The sequence below is a fragment of the Theobroma cacao genome, chromosome 2 (assembly GCF_053813885.1).
Source record: "Theobroma cacao isolate CCN51 chromosome 2, ASM5381388v1, whole genome shotgun sequence".
Taxonomy (NCBI): domain Eukaryota; kingdom Viridiplantae; phylum Streptophyta; class Magnoliopsida; order Malvales; family Malvaceae; genus Theobroma; species Theobroma cacao.
Window position 1 is genome coordinate 8,934,874 of NC_142640.1, and position 17,767 is coordinate 8,952,640.

Sequence of the window (17,767 nt, forward strand, 5' to 3'; positions counted from 1 at the left end):
AATTTTAAGTTTTACGAAACCCTAATTTAATTTTTAAGAATTTACAAGTGTTTTGAAAAAATTTTATACAGTTGATATCAAAAATTAAGAAAAAAACATTTAAATGGTTTAAAATAAAGAAAATTTATTAAAAAATTAAAAGGATTTGAGAGGAAAATGTATTTGGGTGCTATTATTTGATAAAAAGAAAACATCAACAACGTTTAAAATAATGCATCTATCAATAGATTATACTCAAATTTTTAATAGTAGATATCTATCTATCGATAGATAATATAATTTATCAATAGATTATGTGATCTATCGATAGAATTTTTTATTTATCAATCAAATTTTTTTGGATAATTTTTTTGTTTTTAATTTTTATAAGTTTAAGGTAAAAATAAATATTTATTAATTTTTTATATTTTTTATATTTAAATAATTAATATAAAAATATTATGTTATTTTTTAATATTATTATTTATTATTTTAATTACTTAAAGTTAAAAAGTTAAAATTTATATTAAAAATTATAACTTTATTTGATTTATATGTTTTTTATACATAAATGTAATTTTATCAATTTACATTATTTTTTTAATAAAATAGTTACAAACCAAACACTATAAAATAATGCTCTAAGCAATCACATTTTTTACAATCATCATTTTCCCTTATTATACCAAACAGTACAAAATAATATTTTCAGCAATCACATTCGTAGTAACGTATCAAACGCAATCTTAAGTTGGGAGACGAGATTAGATGAGACATAAAGATGATATCTCGTTAAGTTACTCCAATGAGTCTATGCCACGTGTAGTAAACTTACAATATTACTATGTGGTATATTTAAATTGCTAATAGAGTGTGGTTACGTTTGTTTTCGTTTCACCAAAAATTATTTTCATTGCTAATTTTATAATAACTGTTTAATCTTAATTATAAATTGTATGAAGATTCACATAAAATTACGTGGAACCTACATGAATCCTATACCTATAAGTTTTATCATTGAATATAACTATTATATTATAAGTGAAACAAACCCGATCAGGATGTTAAATTGCAGTACTTATTTCATTGTTTCATTACCAGGTGCTAATTGTATGGTTTTCTTCTTTTGTTGTTAATGTTATAATTAAGTTTTAGCTATTTAATATAAAATTCATAATAAACTGCAACGCACATATATAATAGTTTTGTCTAATATTTGTAAATACACAAAAATTAAACTCTATGCACATTTATATTTAAATCTCCAAGATTTATAGTATATCTAAAATTCCAATATCATAAAAAAAATCAAACCTTTTTAAAGACACACATATGATAAATGATATTAAAATTATAAAATAAAAAACACATGATAAAATTAATATGAAAATAAAAAATTGCATGGAGTCATTGCTGCCATTTTCCGATTTCTTCTGTTTTTGCAGAATTCAAATAATAGTGTAATATAGACGAGGTAAGGTTGAAGGGAAGGCCACATAAGAATAATTAAACACTTCCTACAGTAAAAAAAAAAAAAGAAAAAAGGGAATTTTGGTTGTCTGCTTTCAGTGTCTTTTTGGTTGGTAGAAAACGGAGAAGGTGAAAATCAACATATCACATCAAACATATTTGCCGGTCATCCCCTCCCGTCTTCTGCAAAATCTGACAGACAGTTCGGCCTTTCATCGTGGACAATTCACAAAAGGGGTCCCCCATTGTGTATTTTCACTCCACTCCTTCACTCCTTTTGCCAGTTTGTCCTGCCAAAACTATAAGAAACGACATAACTTAGTACGTGGCAGATTTTTAACTTTTGAATTAACAATGCTGGTGTAATATTTTGGGGCAAAGAAACTGGTCGAAACTCTTTCCCAGATTCAGTCATTGGATGATTTGGAGCAAAGTTAAAATCATGCTGTAGTAAAACTTTTTAGGAGAATAGAAACAAATGTAATGCATATAATATATGTATAGCCCAGTAAAATTAACGGAAGCGAATTCATAGAAGGTTGAGCTTAATTCTCCTCATAACAATAATATTTCAGCTTATATATCTTTTGTTGAATCCCCACGGAACATTTTACATACCCTATATATTTGCAATTGCCCAAATAGTCAAATACCAAGAAGAAAATCATCAAACCTAGCTCTCAGTCTTGTCTGCAAGAAAGAAAGAAAGAAAGAAAGAAAACCGTATATAATTTGCCTAAAGCTTAAATAGATCTGGAATTTGCTTTACCAGCCACCACATCTCATGAAAATGAAACCATCACACTTGACCTTAATTTTCTATGTTTTTTTCTATGATGATTGATGACAAGGAAACTTTGCGCATAAATTTTGAATAAATATATATAAAACCATGTACGAAAATATACTATCACTTTTTGTATATCTTAAAGATAAGAGTGTCTGAATTCAGAATTTGTCACGAGCCAGGGGCTTTCCCACCAAGAAAACTTAAGTTGTTAGCCTAAAATGTCACGAAAGAAATAAAAAATGAAAGCTTTTGACATTACAGGAAGAAAAAAAAGATGAGAGTTTTGCATTTGAAGCAAGGGTAGAGTAATGAATTACTCGTGGATCAGCTTACCTCATGAACAAAATCGTGGACAAAGCCCATAAGCCCACAACTAAAGAACCTTGTAAAACAAAATCCGTTCATGTTTTCCCACGGCTTTCTTGAGCTTCATACTAAGAATTTGATGTCCTCTTTTTTACCACCAACACATTTTATCAAATCAAATCATTGGAGAAAGAACGAGGAGAGAAGACAAGTCAGAGTACCAAGTTCAAGAAAGCCGTGGAAAAGCATGTAACGAACCCCTTTTCTTCACTGAAGTACATACGCACACTCTCCAACTCTCTTTCTTCCTTCATTTTTCTTTTCTCTCCTCCTGGCTGGATCTTCTCTACCACTACTCTTTTATACATAAATTTAGATGAAAGACTGTGAAGAAGAAATCAAAAGTATATAACAATTATTGTTCCTTAAAAAAAAAAAAAGAAAGAATATACGAAAACATTTTCACACGATCTCTTCTGCTGTAGGGGAAAGAAAGCAAGCAACAAAGATTAATGGCAGGGAGAGAGAGAGAAGAAGAAAAGGCAACAAACAACAGAAAAGATAAAAGGGGAGTGGGCACGGACTCTGATCAACTGAAAGTGATTCCTTTTGGAGTGCGGTTACCCCGCACGTGCGGCTGGCGAGTGGTATCTCGACACGTGTCGGGGAAAATGGGACTGCATGGAGTGGGGGGCGATGGGCCAACTAGGGTGGTTGCTGCGACAATTGGCTGGGGTGACGTGGTGGTGGGGGCTCAGTAGTACTGCTGAGCTTAGCCAGTTAGCTTCTGCTTTTTTCATTTTTCCTTATATTGTTTGTTTTGTTTTGACTGTAGTGTTGTTTTGGGTGTCATTGGTCACCGATGGGTCACGACGAACCGCTTCCCGATCTCATCTTCTACTTCCGGGCTATGCGCCGTATTGTGCGCTGGTGATTCCTTTCACAGTCTCAGCTCATGCATGATACATATCATCTATGACCATGTGGCCTTTCAGTCTTCACCTCAGTCTTTTAACGCCTCACTTTCTGCTTCTGAGCCACCGTTTCAGGCCCTATTCACCACTTTCTTTTGTCTTCTCATATCTGAGCTAAATAAAGCTTAATTTTCCAATTATTTTCCTTATTATTTATTTATGTATATAATATTCATTTAAAATCTCTACTTAAATCTCATCACACTTCACAGTGATTATTTCTTCTATTATAATTTTAGGCTGAGTTTTACGGCTTAAAGTCTATTTGTTCATCATTTTGACTTAAGCATAAAATTGTGGTGAGGTGTGACGCTTATATTGTTTCAACTATGTGTGGACGTCGTCCAATGAAAGATTTTCTATCTCATAAAATCAAATGTTATTCAAAATCATTGAGTAAAAAATAAAAATTTTGAAAGTTTAATTGCTCCTATATCAATCACTTATTTACAATTGTAGCTCAATAAAAATGTACAACGCGCACACACACACACACACATATATATATATATATGTTGGCCCTTTATTTTATTTTGATGATTCAAAATTTAATAGGTTTATGAAGAGGTATGACATTTGATTGTAAAAAGGCATATCTCTTGGATAATTAAAATGATATATTTGTTCACTCCATGAATAGATGTGTCTGTATAATGAAGAGACACGTTGATGATATTTTATTGTCTCTAAATATCCATCCCCTCATTGTTGAAAAACACTTTTCATCTCTTGTATTCTGACTTTAAAAACAATTTTGAAAAGATGCCATAAATGCTGAAATGGAATCTTTAATAAAAAAATAAAAATGAAGTTTTCCTAGAATTGCCTAAACCTATTCGCTATAAATCTATAACATAGATTCCTTCTCTAGCCACGTGGAGGGCATAGGAAAAAAGAAAAAAAAGAAAGAAAAAGAAAGCTAGAAAGAGAAAGAAAAAAACAGATAGAAAGAGACTCGTGTGCAACGCACGGGTCATAGTCTAGTGGATATTTAAAAAAAAACTTCGATCAAATGAGTCTCTAGAAAAATTCAAGGCAAAATTAGTTGCAAAAGGTTATTCTTAAAAGAAAGGGTTTGACTATTTTGATACTTGTTTTCTAATAGCAAAAATGACAACAATCCGAATACTTATAGCTTTGGCATCCATATATAAGTTGGAGATTCATCAAATGGACGTTAAAACTGCCTTTCTAAATGACGAATTAGAAAAAAAAATATATATGGAACAACCAAATAGATTTGTCATACCAAGTCAGGAGCATAAGATTTGTAAACTAATTAAATCCTTATATAGATTAAAGTAAGCCCCAAAGTAATGGCATGAAAAATTTATTTAAGTCATCTTGTCAAATGGATTTTCAATAAATGGCTTTGATAAATATGTTTATATTAAAGTTACTAACCTTGGGTGTGTCATATTATGTTTGTATGTAGATGATATTCTCATCTTTGGTAGCCATATGAGTATTATTAAGGAGACTAAATATTTTTTGTCGAATAACTTTGACATGTAAGATTAAGGAGAGACAAATGTTATTTTGAGAGTAAAGATTTTACAAAGTCCTATGAGTATTATAATTACACAATCACATTATATCAAGAAAATATTGAAAAAATTCAATAAATATGATTGTAAACCGTGAGTACGCCTTATGATCCGAATGTAAAACAAAGAAATATGTTAGAGAGCCTGTTTCTCAATTGTTGTCTCAAATTATTGTTACACTCATGTATTTCTCGAATGCTACGAGACCTAATATAGCACAAATAGTGATAAGGTTAAGTAAATATACTAGTAATCCTGATATAAATCATTAGACAACATTAAAAAGAATACTAGGATTTCTGAAGGGTACCATATTATTGGGAATACATTATTCGGGTTATCCCGCTGTGCTCAAAGGCTACAATGATGAAAATTGATCTTTGATTCAAATGAACTAAAGCTACCATAAGATATGTTTTCACATTAAGTGGAGTTGCTATTGCATGGAAATCCTCTAAGAAACATATATTTCTCGATCCTCTATGGAATTCGAGATGATAGCCATAGATACGATGGCACAATAAGCGGAATGACTTAAACATTTATTAATGGATATTCTAATTATTAAAAAACCAATTTCCACGATCTGCTTTCATTGTGATAATCAAGCAGCTATTGTGAAATGTAAACAAAAGAACTCAAATGAGTCAAAGAGACATCTAGATTTGAGGTAGAAAATAATTATGAGTCTAATTAAAAATGGAGTAATCACGTTGGACTACATTCTTTCTTCAAAGAATATTGCGGATCTATTAACAAAAGGACTGGTTAGAAAACAAGTCATTGAATATTCAAGAGGGATGAGACTTGAGCCCATTAATTAAAAATTGCTAGCAGTGGTGACCAACATTTTTGATTGGAGATCCCAAGATGAAGGTTCAACGCGGTAAAAACAAGTTGTTTAGTGATTAAAGAAGTACCATCTTTTAAAAGTTTTATAGTCTTACCATATTTTATGGTACTTAATGTAACGATTAGGAAGAGCACATGCTCTGAATGAGTTCGTAGCAAATTATGCAGGGTATGCTTCTGTTATACATGTCCTTGGAGAACTTACCTATTTGATTGTGGTTGCGAGGCCGTAACCTATGAGATTGGGTTTTTCTCCAGAGCACTCAAGAAGCAAGATACGAGCTCAAGGCCATTAAAGCACGACCATGTTTAGAACTAAATAAAAATCCCATACGATGTGTGTGATGAATTGAAGCATGAGCTAGAAGATTGTAGTTCAAGACACAAGTTCATTATGGTTCTTTCGAATGGATTTTCTCATACTAAGTAAGGTTCAAGTCCACAAGACACCTTCTTTGAATACGTTGTAAAAGATTGTTTTTGTATTTCTTGAATTTCAAATCCTGTGGAGGATTGTTAGCTTTTTAGTTTATTTTGGTGATTCAATATTTAATGTGTCTATAAAAAGGTATGACTCTTGATTGTAGAAAGGCATATCTCTTTGATAATTAGAAGCACACATTTGTTCACTTCATGAATAGATGTGTCTGTATAATGAAGAGACACGTTGGTGATATTTTACTATTTATAAATACTCATTCCCTTATTGTTGAAAAGAACATTTCATCTCCTATATCTTGACTTAAAAAATTCTTCTAATCCCTTTTTTTCTCAAAAGTTCAATCTAAACATTTTGTGTTTTCAAAAACTCTATTCTACTACATTTTAAAATTCCTTCAAGACAATTTGAGAGATTTACAAGTTCACTAAATTTCTATTTGAGTGCACATTAAAAGATCTTTGAGTGGTTCGTTGTATCTTGAGAGTAAGACGTCATCAATTACTATTTGTGCCGTTGTATCTTGAATGGTTCGTTGTATCTTGGGAGTCAGTGCCTTTCATAATGTGCCTCAAACGGTTTTCACATTTAAAACTCTTTCTTAATTCTTTTTGTTGTAAACTATTGAGTTTTTGTTATTTCTTCATGTGTTCTTCATTTTTTCAACTATAGATTTCAACAATATATATATATATATATTAAAAAAGTGAAAATGTGATGAGAAATACTGTAAGTACTTCACATAATCTTTTCCTTTTCTTAAATAAAAAAATATTTGGTTAAAGTTTAAGTCAAAATATTTTTATTCACATAACTAATAACGAATATAAAATAGTTGATGGCCACAATTTTTTCTTCAAAAAATAATAATCAAAAGGCATAATACTTGAAAAAACTTTGAGACTATTTAAGAAAATTTAAGTAAATCTTCTGTATTTTTATTTTGAATCAAATAAGCTCTTATAACTAATGGTTGGCAAATTACTATTAGTAAAAATATCACTTATCATTTTATATCCACATGACACTAACATGTTTTTGATGTAAAAGGTAAAAATTACCACATGATCATGTCATTATCGATTATGATATGTCATCATGTTATATCATTATTAATTATGATATATCAATATGTCGTGTTAGCGTCACACGACGTAGAATGATAAGTGACATTTTAACTAATCAATAATTAATTATAATGATTTATTTGGTTCAAAAAAAAGTACAAGGACTTAGCTCAAACTAAAGGTATAAGAGCTTGATTGAATGTAATAAAATAATAAAGATTTATTTTAATTTTCTTAAATAATTTAAGAATTTTTTAAGTATTATGTCTAATCAAAATCTATTATAGATGGTCAATAAAGACTTTCAAATTCAGAATTTTAAAATATTCTAGAAAGTGATTTAGAATATGTAGTCTTTTAAAAGATTTTGTTCAGTAACCTTTTTTGGACATAAAATGGAGGAATATATTAACTTCATGTTTCTCGCCATCCTCTATTAAGCAAAAATTCTGAATCAGCTAGTTGATTATTAGTTGATACTAGTATTGATCTTGTTTAGTTCTATTTCTAGTAATTGTTGTAATTCAAAAAAGTCATGCAATGTAACTTTGATGAGAAAAAGAAGATGGGATGGTTAGGCCAACTGCCAAAAATGAGAATAGATTGAAGCAATGTAGATACTTAAATTTGACATTGGAATTCTCATATTGGTCAAAATACCTTAACAGTCTCTATACTTATGTATTTTCTTAATTTTAGTCCTTTTATTCAAAATTACAATAATTTAATCTCTTAATTTTAGATATTATTTCGATTTAGTCTCTCTAATATTTTTCTTCCGAAATTACTTTTCACAAAACTGACGTGACGCTGATATGGCACCGCTTGCTGACGTTAATCTAATCAACCTGCATAGATGATTGTAAATTTTGAAATAATCTGCCCTCTTAAATGGCATCGAAACGTGGAATAACAGCAATTACTCTCAACGGGACGCCAGGCATATAGACATTCACCGGAGAAAAGAAGGCGACGTGGTGGCAGAGAAGAATGGTGTGCATTTTCCCACCAAAGCATGTAAACTGTTAAGGCTCTTTTGTCTTGGAGAAGATTTGACAAACATATTAATTCCCTCGTCAATGAAACAACAATGCAATTGAATCCAAATGCTAGTAATATTTCATATGAATGAGTAGAGCCATAGGGCATGTATAAAGGCTTGATCGTAACTTGTTACATATAACCCTTCTTTCTTCTCCAAGTGTAACAACTAAAAAGACATATCATGATATCTCACCTTGAAGAAAAATTAGAGAGATTACGCAAATGCATTGTCACATTGATATTTAAGCGTGTGAATTAAAGCTTCAATTAGAAAATAAGCGACAGGACATACTGTATACAATAATGAAGGCAGGACACAGAGGATACGCTGTATACAATAATGGCAACTGAGAAGTAAGATAACATCAAACTGTCAAACTCCAAGGCACACATTACATGCCTACAACCACAAAGTCCAAGTTTCTAAGACATGATTTTAGTCCTTCTGCAAACCTTATAATAGAAAATCCTGAAAGAACGCAGCTGCAGCATATGTACATGACCCAATACAAAAGAAACAGGGGAATCTGAACTTCACTGCCTAGCTTCCATCCAAGAACTTATCGACCTTGGCATTGACACTTGCAGAGAGAAACTTCATGCAAATAGGAGGGTTGACATTAAGAAGAGCTAGAATAGCAGCTGGGACACTCCACAAAGAATCGCCACAGATGAGGCCGGATGCTATAGCAGGTGCAAAGTCGGTGGCCCTCTGCCTGTTCTTCCTCTCCCACAAGAAGAGAATCAAACTCCCGATGCACATGTCTATTGCAAAGTAACCACCGAGGTAGAACGGGATGGCCATGCACATTGGACTAGGAATAAACCTATAAATCCCCAACCTGGTCTCATAACGCTTCAAAAACTCTTGAAGCAAGTTTATAAAAATGCCAGCAAGGAAGAATCCGATAACAAGATTCAGACAATTCTTGGGAAGGGAAGAGATACCGTCGACACCAAGAAGGGCAATTCCACGATATAAGAGACCGTAGGGTGCTGGATAGGTGCCATTGGGGTCACCAATTGGGTAAGCGTTGTAGAAGAACCAAAAGACCAATGGTGTCAGGAAACAACCCATTGCCGTCCCAAGTACTTGGCTGAAGAACATAGAGCGAGGAGATGAAAGAGTAAGATATCCTGTCTTGAAGTCTTGCATGAGATCAGATGCTGTGGAAACAATGCTCATCATCACACCACAAGATGCAAGCCCAGCAATGACACCACCATGTTCAAGGCCAACCCATGAACTGAATATGATGATGGCCAATTTCCCATAGTTGGAGGCAAGAGACCAATCCGTGAGACCACAACCATAGGCATTGCAGAAGGCCAAGACAGGGGCAATGGCATAAGCAACAAGAATGTGATACCATTTTAGTTGATGGAAGATGAAGGGAACTGCAATGATGGATATGACCGCCAGGACAATGTAGCCTCCCATAGCTACCTTGTTTGGGATCTGATCTTTTAAGAAGTATTCAGTTCGCCTGCGTTCATCATAATTTGCAGTCTGGGCAGCCTGATCTGTAACATCAGGGGTAACAACAGACGAGTCCTTGCTGAAGTTTTTGGCTATAAGGCTGTGTATGGTTTTGATTAGCATGAAGAGAACATGGTAAAGCCCATCCCCAAGCATCATAGCAATAGCAATAAAAACCTGTCAAGACAAACCAAAGTTTGACAATTTAAGATCCTAGTCGAACAACTAAGACTTGGATCACCGCAAAGTAATTTACACAACAAGGAGGATAGAGGAAAATTGTGTTGGTAACTGGATAAGATAAGCTAATACCCTGTATCCTTGGATGCCATGGAGACTGCTTGGACTTAGATTAGCACTATACCAGATGCCTTTCTTGCTCTCAATCATTGGCCACATAATTCCCCATGAGATTATGGCCCCAATAAGCAAAGATACATTCACCATATAAGGGCAAATCATCCCAACGCCAACATAGGTTGATGAGAAATCAAAATAGAACCTATAAGACAACGAAATTATCATGTAATCAACCTCGTCAGTCAAAATATAGTCATCAAATTAAAGACCAATTACAAATTCCATCTTTGCTAATTTTTTTTAGTCTCATTTTTTGCAAATTAGACACCATCATTTGTTATGTTCAAGCCATACCTCTTGTTGAATGCTTGGAGACCGAAAGTAGGGAAGTTAGAGAATCCGCAGCCATCAACAGCAGTGTAAAACCATTGGAAAAAGGCGAAAAGGAAGCTGAACACAAAGCTTTTGAAGAGATACACAACTTGTTTCCTACAAACGTCATTAATAATCAAAGACATAATCAGTGAGGAAATAAGTTTTAGGCAGACAAATATGAAATAAAATACAAAATTTTAAAATCATATGATAAAGAGAGAAACAATTTGTGCTTAGTGTTAAGAAGGATTGGTACATAAAAGGGTAAATTTGGAATGGTATGACCAAATATACTTACTTAGCTAACTTGGCACCTTTGGGCGTGTGGAAACTATTGATAAGGTATGCAGTTGCCGTCCCGCTGGGGTATGTTAGCTTGTATTTCAGGATCATTATCTGGGAACAGTTTGGTTCCAAGTATTAATAAAGCTTTGACTTTAATCTTCTTGAATTTGAATGTGGAGAATATATATATATATATATATATATACATTATACTAGTACTATAATGGAAGCAAAGCTTCTATGAATTAAATAAAAAAAGTAAAGAAATACTAGTCAGCATTTGCTTCTTAACCTTTCTGAGGGGCACAATAGAGAACAAGCCAACAAAGCTGACGACAAAGAGAAATCCCATCATCCAACCAATGGATAGTTTCTTCACATTCTCAGGCGTATTTCCACTGTCTCCTTGACCAGCTACAAGAGGACTCATTCCCAACAAGTAACTTGCAGTGCCACCTAATGATTCACCCACAATTATTAAAAAAGAAAAACAAAAAAGGGATATTATTAACAGATATAATATAAAGATCCATTGCTGCGTTGAGTATATATCAAAGCCTTTACGACGGGGATTGATTTTAACTTTTAACCCATGATGTGCAGATCATATACAGCATATATATATATATATATATAGACAAAAAATTGTGAACAAAAAGAAGATCAGATCAAACTCAAGGACAAGAAAACAAAGCCATCTAAGTTTAAAGACGTACTGCTGAAGGCAATTCCAGAGGAGGCGACCACACATGTTTGGATGACAGTATTCTCTTGCCTGGTGAAAGGCTGCTTCAAGAATCCAACCTTTGCAAGAGTCGTCGTCCATGCCTTAACAATTGCGAAACCCAACAAACCAGCGGCAACGTTGAGGGACGGTATCACACCGGTGGTGAGGTTGAGCTTGCAAACAATGAAGTTGAAGACCAGGCTCAACAGAAGGCTAGTTACCACAGCCCTCAGCGTTATTTGGTTCGTCCATGAGGGCACTTGCGTGTTCCTGAAAGCATCCTCGACGAAAACTTGATCGGTTTGGAAAGCTTCGGCTGTCTCATGAGAGGCTGTCTCCCACTCTTCTCCTCGTTCTCCGGATCTCTCCATATGGAGTCTTTCCCCCTATCACTCCCAGGCAAAAGGTTGAATACAAACGCTTTGCTCTCTCCTTTTGGTTTCGAGAAGTAAGAGTCCCAGGAGATCCCAGGTTTAAATTTGTATCCTGCTACGAAACGGAATTACTGAAATCCAGCTACGCGTGACTATATATGTACACTGATCCAAAGGCTGAGGGAGTTGGCAGTGCAACAGTTACAGGGTGGCATATTAATACCCAGCCATTTTAAGGTTTGACCAATCGGCAAAGAATCTTAAAGGGATCTCAATTTAATAAGTTTTGACGCCCACCTAATTAATTTCCGTCTTAGGTCCATGCATTCCTAGGTAGTCCACGAAATTCTCTCTCCCCATATTCATTTGCTCTGCTCACAGTTGTTCTCTGCGTAGCTACATTTCCACTCCATCTAATATTTCAATACAAAATTCAAAATTAATTTTTCTCCTGAATAAACCAAGAACAAATTTAAATGCAATCAACGTTTTATCATAAATTAATTATGTATTTATATTTTATACACTATTAATGTAGAAATTTTATATATTATCAATGAATTAAATGTTACCATTTTTTTGATGAAAAAATGTTATCATTTTATTAATAAATAAATTTAAAAAATAAAATTAAATACTCGGTAATTTTAAATATTTGTTTGTAAGACAGGTAGGGTAGAGCCTTGAGCCAAAAGTTATCAGCATTTTTCTCTAATGTTCTCAACAGCACTGATAAAACTTCCATATACTAATAGTATATTTAAAGTAAAAAATTAAATATTTAAAAAGCAAAAAAGGAGAAGTAAGGTAATTTGATTTTCCAAAGACTTTTTTTGTGTGTGACAAAATGAGGTGGCATTCGATGTAATTTCCAAATACTCAAAAGACGTTCTTATAGAAAATAGCTGGCCTCGTAATCTTCATTGCCGTACATGGAAATTGCGTATATGTAACGTGGGTCGGAAAAAATTCACAGATTCTAAATTAACGTTTTGGTTAAAAAAAAAATTAAATAAATAAATTTTTAAATATAAATAACAGAATAGACGTGAATATAATATCAATTCCGTTAAAGTGTTTGTGTTATAAATTTTATATTAATAAAAAATGTGATGAGTTTAGAATTTATAAATAAAAACTTTCTTACACTTAACATGTATATTTTTAATATTGAATATGTGAGTTCGTGAACCTCTCATGAGAAATATTAAAATAGAGGTAAACTCGGACTAAAGTAACTCTTTCTTCTCTATGGGTAAGCATTTGCACAATTGAGTGAACAAGAATATCTTTAATCCCTAGTTAGTATATTTGGTCCGCAAATGTGTATACCTTACATAAAAATTTTCTTACAAATTCATTTTATAACGAAAAAACCGGTCTAAAAAATACAACAGGTATAAAACTTGGTCTTGGAATTTTGAAGCAGGAATAGGAAAGAGTGATTTTGTACGGAGGTCTCCTTGTAATTTAATTTCTTTCTGGCTGTAATCGCGGTGTCTGTGCATTGCTCTTTGTTACACCGGGCACGTCGTTGTTATAGTTGTAGTTAGTTGTTGATTTTCCAGTGAAGTAGGCCTCCGATGTGCTTCTATATTTACAAGATTGACAAATTTACACATAATTTGACTATATGTATATAACCTTCTTTTTTCTTTTTTTTTTTTTTTTGTTTGAAGAATTGGGACTACATAATAAGTTTGAATTGGTGATGAGCTCTGAGAATGACTATACATATGCTAGTAATGCTCACAAGGAATTGCAAAATGTTTGTTACAACAATGACTTTATACTCCACAAATGGATGTTACAACAACGTCAGTCGTTTTCTGCCAAATAACACACTCTCTCTCTCTTTTCTTCTTTAAAATACCAAATTTAAACAGAAACGGAAAATGTAAAGAAGATGAAAGCAAAATGAACTTAACAAGTGACGTTCAACAGGATTCATTACTGTCTTTCCCTTTCCCGCTGAAATTAGCAGAATTTATTCTCCAATTCTGTCTGCTTTCTTCAAATTTATCTAAAGGTTCCAACCATTTTCAAAAATTGTCCTGTGGTTTCAAAGCACCCAGTTCCTGGTTCAGAAAAAAAAAAAAAAAAAAAAAAATGAGATTCAACATACATATTTGAAACCACATATAAATACCAGCTTCAAGGTAACAAGGTTTTTACCAATTAGTATCAAGCCTTATGTATAACATCATAGAATTAACTGGTGATCATAAAAAGAATACAAGCACAATTATTTCTACAATTATTATCGCTTATATTACTCCATTTAGGGGTGCTTAGCTGTCAAGCATTTGTTTAAAATCTTAAGTATACCTTTAAGAGAAGACTCTTCCAAATAAAATCCCACTGAAAACAAGGGCACCAAACCACTTGTTAGACACAAACCTGTAAACAAGAGAAAACAAGAAATGAGAGAGAACAGCAAACCACAAGCTGAGTACAAACGAAAAATGAACACTTAGTCCAAATCAGATCTCCAGATTCTCCACTAGCAAGTATTATAAAAGGTTTAAGATCCTTGTGTATGATCTGTAACTTTCGTCTATTCCAATCCAAATTACTGCAGGCAAATTATATTAAATTTGACAGGCCAAAGACTTTTGAAACTTATTACGCACTTTCTATTGCAATCAGCACGACATGTGAGATTAACAGTCCGTATCTGCCAAGCTAAATGTCCAGATGCAGCTGCCAGAAAGGCATAATATGGCCACCCTGCTCAAAAGTGATTTAGAAAACTTAGCAAAACTAAAGGTTACCATAAGCAAACCGCACAAAAACTAAATACAAGGCAAGCAAATACCTATATCAGCATTGAATCCACTGAGAGCAAGACTACTTATGCATGCAATTCCAAACCCAGCAATCCACTCCTTAGTTGAATCCCCAAACCTCAAGGCTGTAGATTTAACACCAACTTTCATATCATCCTCTTTATCCTGAATGAATAGTTATCATTGTCAAAGAAAGCAGCTATCCTTGAACCTTTCTGCCAGCAAATCCTACTTTTCATACTCCCAACAGATCTTGGAATACAAAAATCTTTAACCTATATAGATAATGTATCTCACAGAAGATTTTTTTTTTTTATTTTGGAGTGGAAGGAAAAGAATACAGAACAAAAGCAATGTAAACAGGGTTGATTTTATTAACAAATAAGTTTTTCTCTTTTTTTTTTTTCTATCTTTGTGGTCTTACAAACTTATAAATATGGTGATCTACTAGTAACCATAAATTTTTTATATATAAAAAGTTAGAATTTATAAAAACGCCATTGTCAGCCCCATAAATCAACTATTGTCACCCATAAAACTGTTTTTATCTCAAACAGACCTGTCTCAATTGTCATTGCAAACCTGTCACCCCTCCAAATCCCAACCAGAGTTAAGATGTGAAAAATTAGTAAAGTCTAGTTTATAAAAAAAATAAAAATTGAACATACAGAACCATACTAGCTCCCCAAACTTAAGAATAACAGGCCATTTCAAGCTAGGACTTATTCCACTGAAAGCTGTAAAGAAAAGCATGAAGAACTTATGGCTTTCAAGAGATAAAGTAGTACCTGATGTGCATATATTGTATCATACACAAGAGTCCAGAATACTCCAGAAAAGTAGAGTGGAAACACAATGGCTGGATCTAGACTCCCTTTAACAGCAGACCAACCTAATAAGGCTCCCCAGTTGAAAGTCAAACCTAGATAGGCTTGGGGCTGACTCAACGAGATGCATCAAAGGTAAAGAAATATACAATACTGAGCATATGAAAGCAAAAAGAAATATGCAAACATCATTACCCAAAATGTAAACCTCTTCATGAGAGGATAAGAGAAGACTAGCAACAAGGATGAAGCCCCCAAAACACGGCTGTAAGAAATAGTTAAGCAATATCAGTTATATGAATCACAAGTCTTGTGCCAACCATGTCTATTGATCTCACCAAACTTGCAAAGGAGATGGAGAAAAGACGAGAGAAATTCAGACAATATAAAATAGAACTCCTATGGTTAAGCAAATACTAATAGAATGGAAAATCCCACTTAAAATCATGAAAGGTGTTTGGTAAAGTTTTCATTTAAGCAAATAATTTAGAAGATAACTGAAACAAGGGCAGGAGAATGAACTCTAACCTATAATTATTAAGTTGAAGGAGAATTCCAAGACCCAAAAGCAGTTGAAACCCAAGAAAACAAATCCCTTGGAATGGTGTCAAAAGACCACTTGCAACTGGTCTTAGCTTTGTACGCTCTACCTGCGTGCAAAATGCTCCCATATAATTACACTTGTGAGAGCTGGCACATGCCAAGAACTAATAAGCAGAAATTAAGATTACAATCCCGCAAAAAAAAGGTGAAATTGCGAGTAAAAAGGGTGAAGAAACGATTAAAGTTACCATAGTATCAATATCCCGATCAAGGAGGTCATTGATGGTACAACCAGCACCCCTCAAAAGCAAAGCCCCGCAACCAAATAGAGCCATCATCTTAAAATCAGGAAGATGCCCAGGTGTTGCTGCTAATGTAATTGACCTTCAAAAACGAAAAAAGAGTTCCATGCTCAAGCAACAAAATTTCAAACAAATTCTAAAACCAATCAGAGCACAACTAAATTAAAAGAAGAATGGGAAGTCTTACCACATACAAGGCCAAGCGAGCAACCATGTTCCAATGGGCTTGTCGAGGCGGGCAAGCTTAGCGTAAGGCTGAATTCCTCTCGGCAAATAAACGTCTATCCACGAAGGAACCTCCACAACATTCTTGTTATTGCCACTACTACTATGCTGCTGATCACCTTTGCTCGAGCGGTCCGCGACTCCTGAAGAAGTCGATATCCAAGCAATTCCTGGACTGAAATTTGAGAGGAATGACAGATTTTCCTTGGAGATTCTGAAATGATCACGAGAATTTTCATAATTGGGAAACAAAGGAGAAAATCGAGTGAAATGGTTGCTAAAATGGGGATTCGTAATCGTGGTTGAGGACGACGGCAATGAGGAGAGGATAGAGACTGAAGAAGAGGGAGAGGGTCTGAGGAGGCTGCGTGAGGCGCGACTGAGCCGAAATGACGCCATCTTTTCAGTCTTCACTCGTACTTAGGTTTTGGGTTTTGGATAGAGGGCTTCACCGTTTGAGGTACGCAGCCGGGCAGCCTAAACGGTGCCGTGTCTCTCATTATTAAGTACAAATACCGGACTGGAGATCGACCTTCCAAGAATGTCTGTCATTTGCTAAGCATCCGCACAGCTCAAGAAATGAAAAGTAATTGACGAGGAATTATGTTGTCCGAGGGTAGGGATGAACAATTCCTATTCACCCGATGGATTCCATAGCGATCTGCCCTGAATGAAACAGTTTTCTTAAAGACGGGCGTGGCGGAGCGGAGCGGAGCGTGGGTTTTTCTTTGCTGGTCAGAGGTGTCTGGTGAATGTCTCCCGCCCCGCATATGAAATTATCATTTTATTTTGATTAACCTTCACCTCGTTTTTAGTCTGTTTTTTTGGTTTTTTTTTTCTATTAACATATAGTAGATATTGTTTTAATTAATATTTTCGTGAATAATTTTTGTTTTTATGTAAATTAATTTATTACTTTTATCAGTAAAATTATCAAAAAAATATACAATTCAAAATTAATCTACTTATTTATATTTAATGATATTATTGTAAATTTATTGAGCAATTTACTAGATGGTATTAATTAGGAAAAACAAAACTACATTGCTATGTACAAAAAGTGTAAATCACA

The 17,767-nt window shown here is 33.8% G+C and overlaps 2 protein-coding genes across 2 annotated transcripts; both read right to left on the minus strand.

The window, feature by feature from the left end:
• Nucleotides 1–8,753: 8,753 nt before the first annotated feature.
• On the minus strand, nucleotides 8,754–12,089 carry LOC18608517 (putative metal-nicotianamine transporter YSL7). Its single transcript, XM_007043259.3, has 6 exons — nucleotides 11,625–12,089; nucleotides 11,201–11,364; nucleotides 10,922–11,019; nucleotides 10,603–10,737; nucleotides 10,261–10,450; nucleotides 8,754–10,125 (listed from the first exon to the last, which is right to left on the minus strand). Exons 1-6 carry the CDS (start codon nucleotides 12,004–12,006, stop codon nucleotides 9,010–9,012), a joined length of 2,085 nt encoding a protein of 694 aa, XP_007043321.3. The 5' UTR covers nucleotides 12,007–12,089; the 3' UTR covers nucleotides 8,754–9,009.
• Nucleotides 12,090–13,778: 1,689 nt separating this feature from the next.
• On the minus strand, nucleotides 13,779–17,480 carry LOC18608518 (4-hydroxybenzoate polyprenyltransferase, mitochondrial-like). Its single transcript, XM_007043260.3, has 9 exons — nucleotides 16,658–17,480; nucleotides 16,417–16,552; nucleotides 16,154–16,275; nucleotides 15,821–15,890; nucleotides 15,587–15,736; nucleotides 14,828–14,963; nucleotides 14,643–14,739; nucleotides 14,338–14,409; nucleotides 13,779–14,087 (listed from the first exon to the last, which is right to left on the minus strand). Exons 1-8 carry the CDS (start codon nucleotides 17,092–17,094, stop codon nucleotides 14,340–14,342), a joined length of 1,218 nt encoding a protein of 405 aa, XP_007043322.2. The 5' UTR covers nucleotides 17,095–17,480; the 3' UTR covers nucleotides 13,779–14,087; nucleotides 14,338–14,339.
• Between the last annotated feature and the right edge of the window lie 287 nt (nucleotides 17,481–17,767).

Bases quoted from the DNA above. Each gene is read 5' to 3' on its own strand.
- LOC18608517 (XM_007043259.3), bottom strand. From the start codon at position 12,006: ATGGAGAGATCCGGAGAACGAGGAGAAGAGTGGGAGACAGCCTCTCAT. The intron at 11,020-11,200 runs GTTAAGAAGCAA...AACTGTTCCCAG, and splicing joins CTATTGTGCCCCTCAGAAAG to ATAATGATCCTGAAATACAA. The intron at 10,738-10,921 runs GTAAGTATATTT...TGACGTTTGTAG, and splicing joins AAAGGTGCCAAGTTAGCTAA to GAAACAAGTTGTGTATCTCT.
- LOC18608518 (XM_007043260.3), bottom strand. From the start codon at position 17,094: ATGGCGTCATTTCGGCTCAGTCGCGCCTCACGCAGCCTCCTCAGACCC. The intron at 16,553-16,657 runs GTAAGACTTCCC...TCGTTTTTGAAG, and splicing joins CTCGCTTGGCCTTGTATGTG to GTCAATTACATTAGCAGCAA. The intron at 14,740-14,827 runs GTATTTGCTTGC...ACTTTTGAGCAG, and splicing joins TGGATTCAATGCTGATATAG to GGTGGCCATATTATGCCTTT.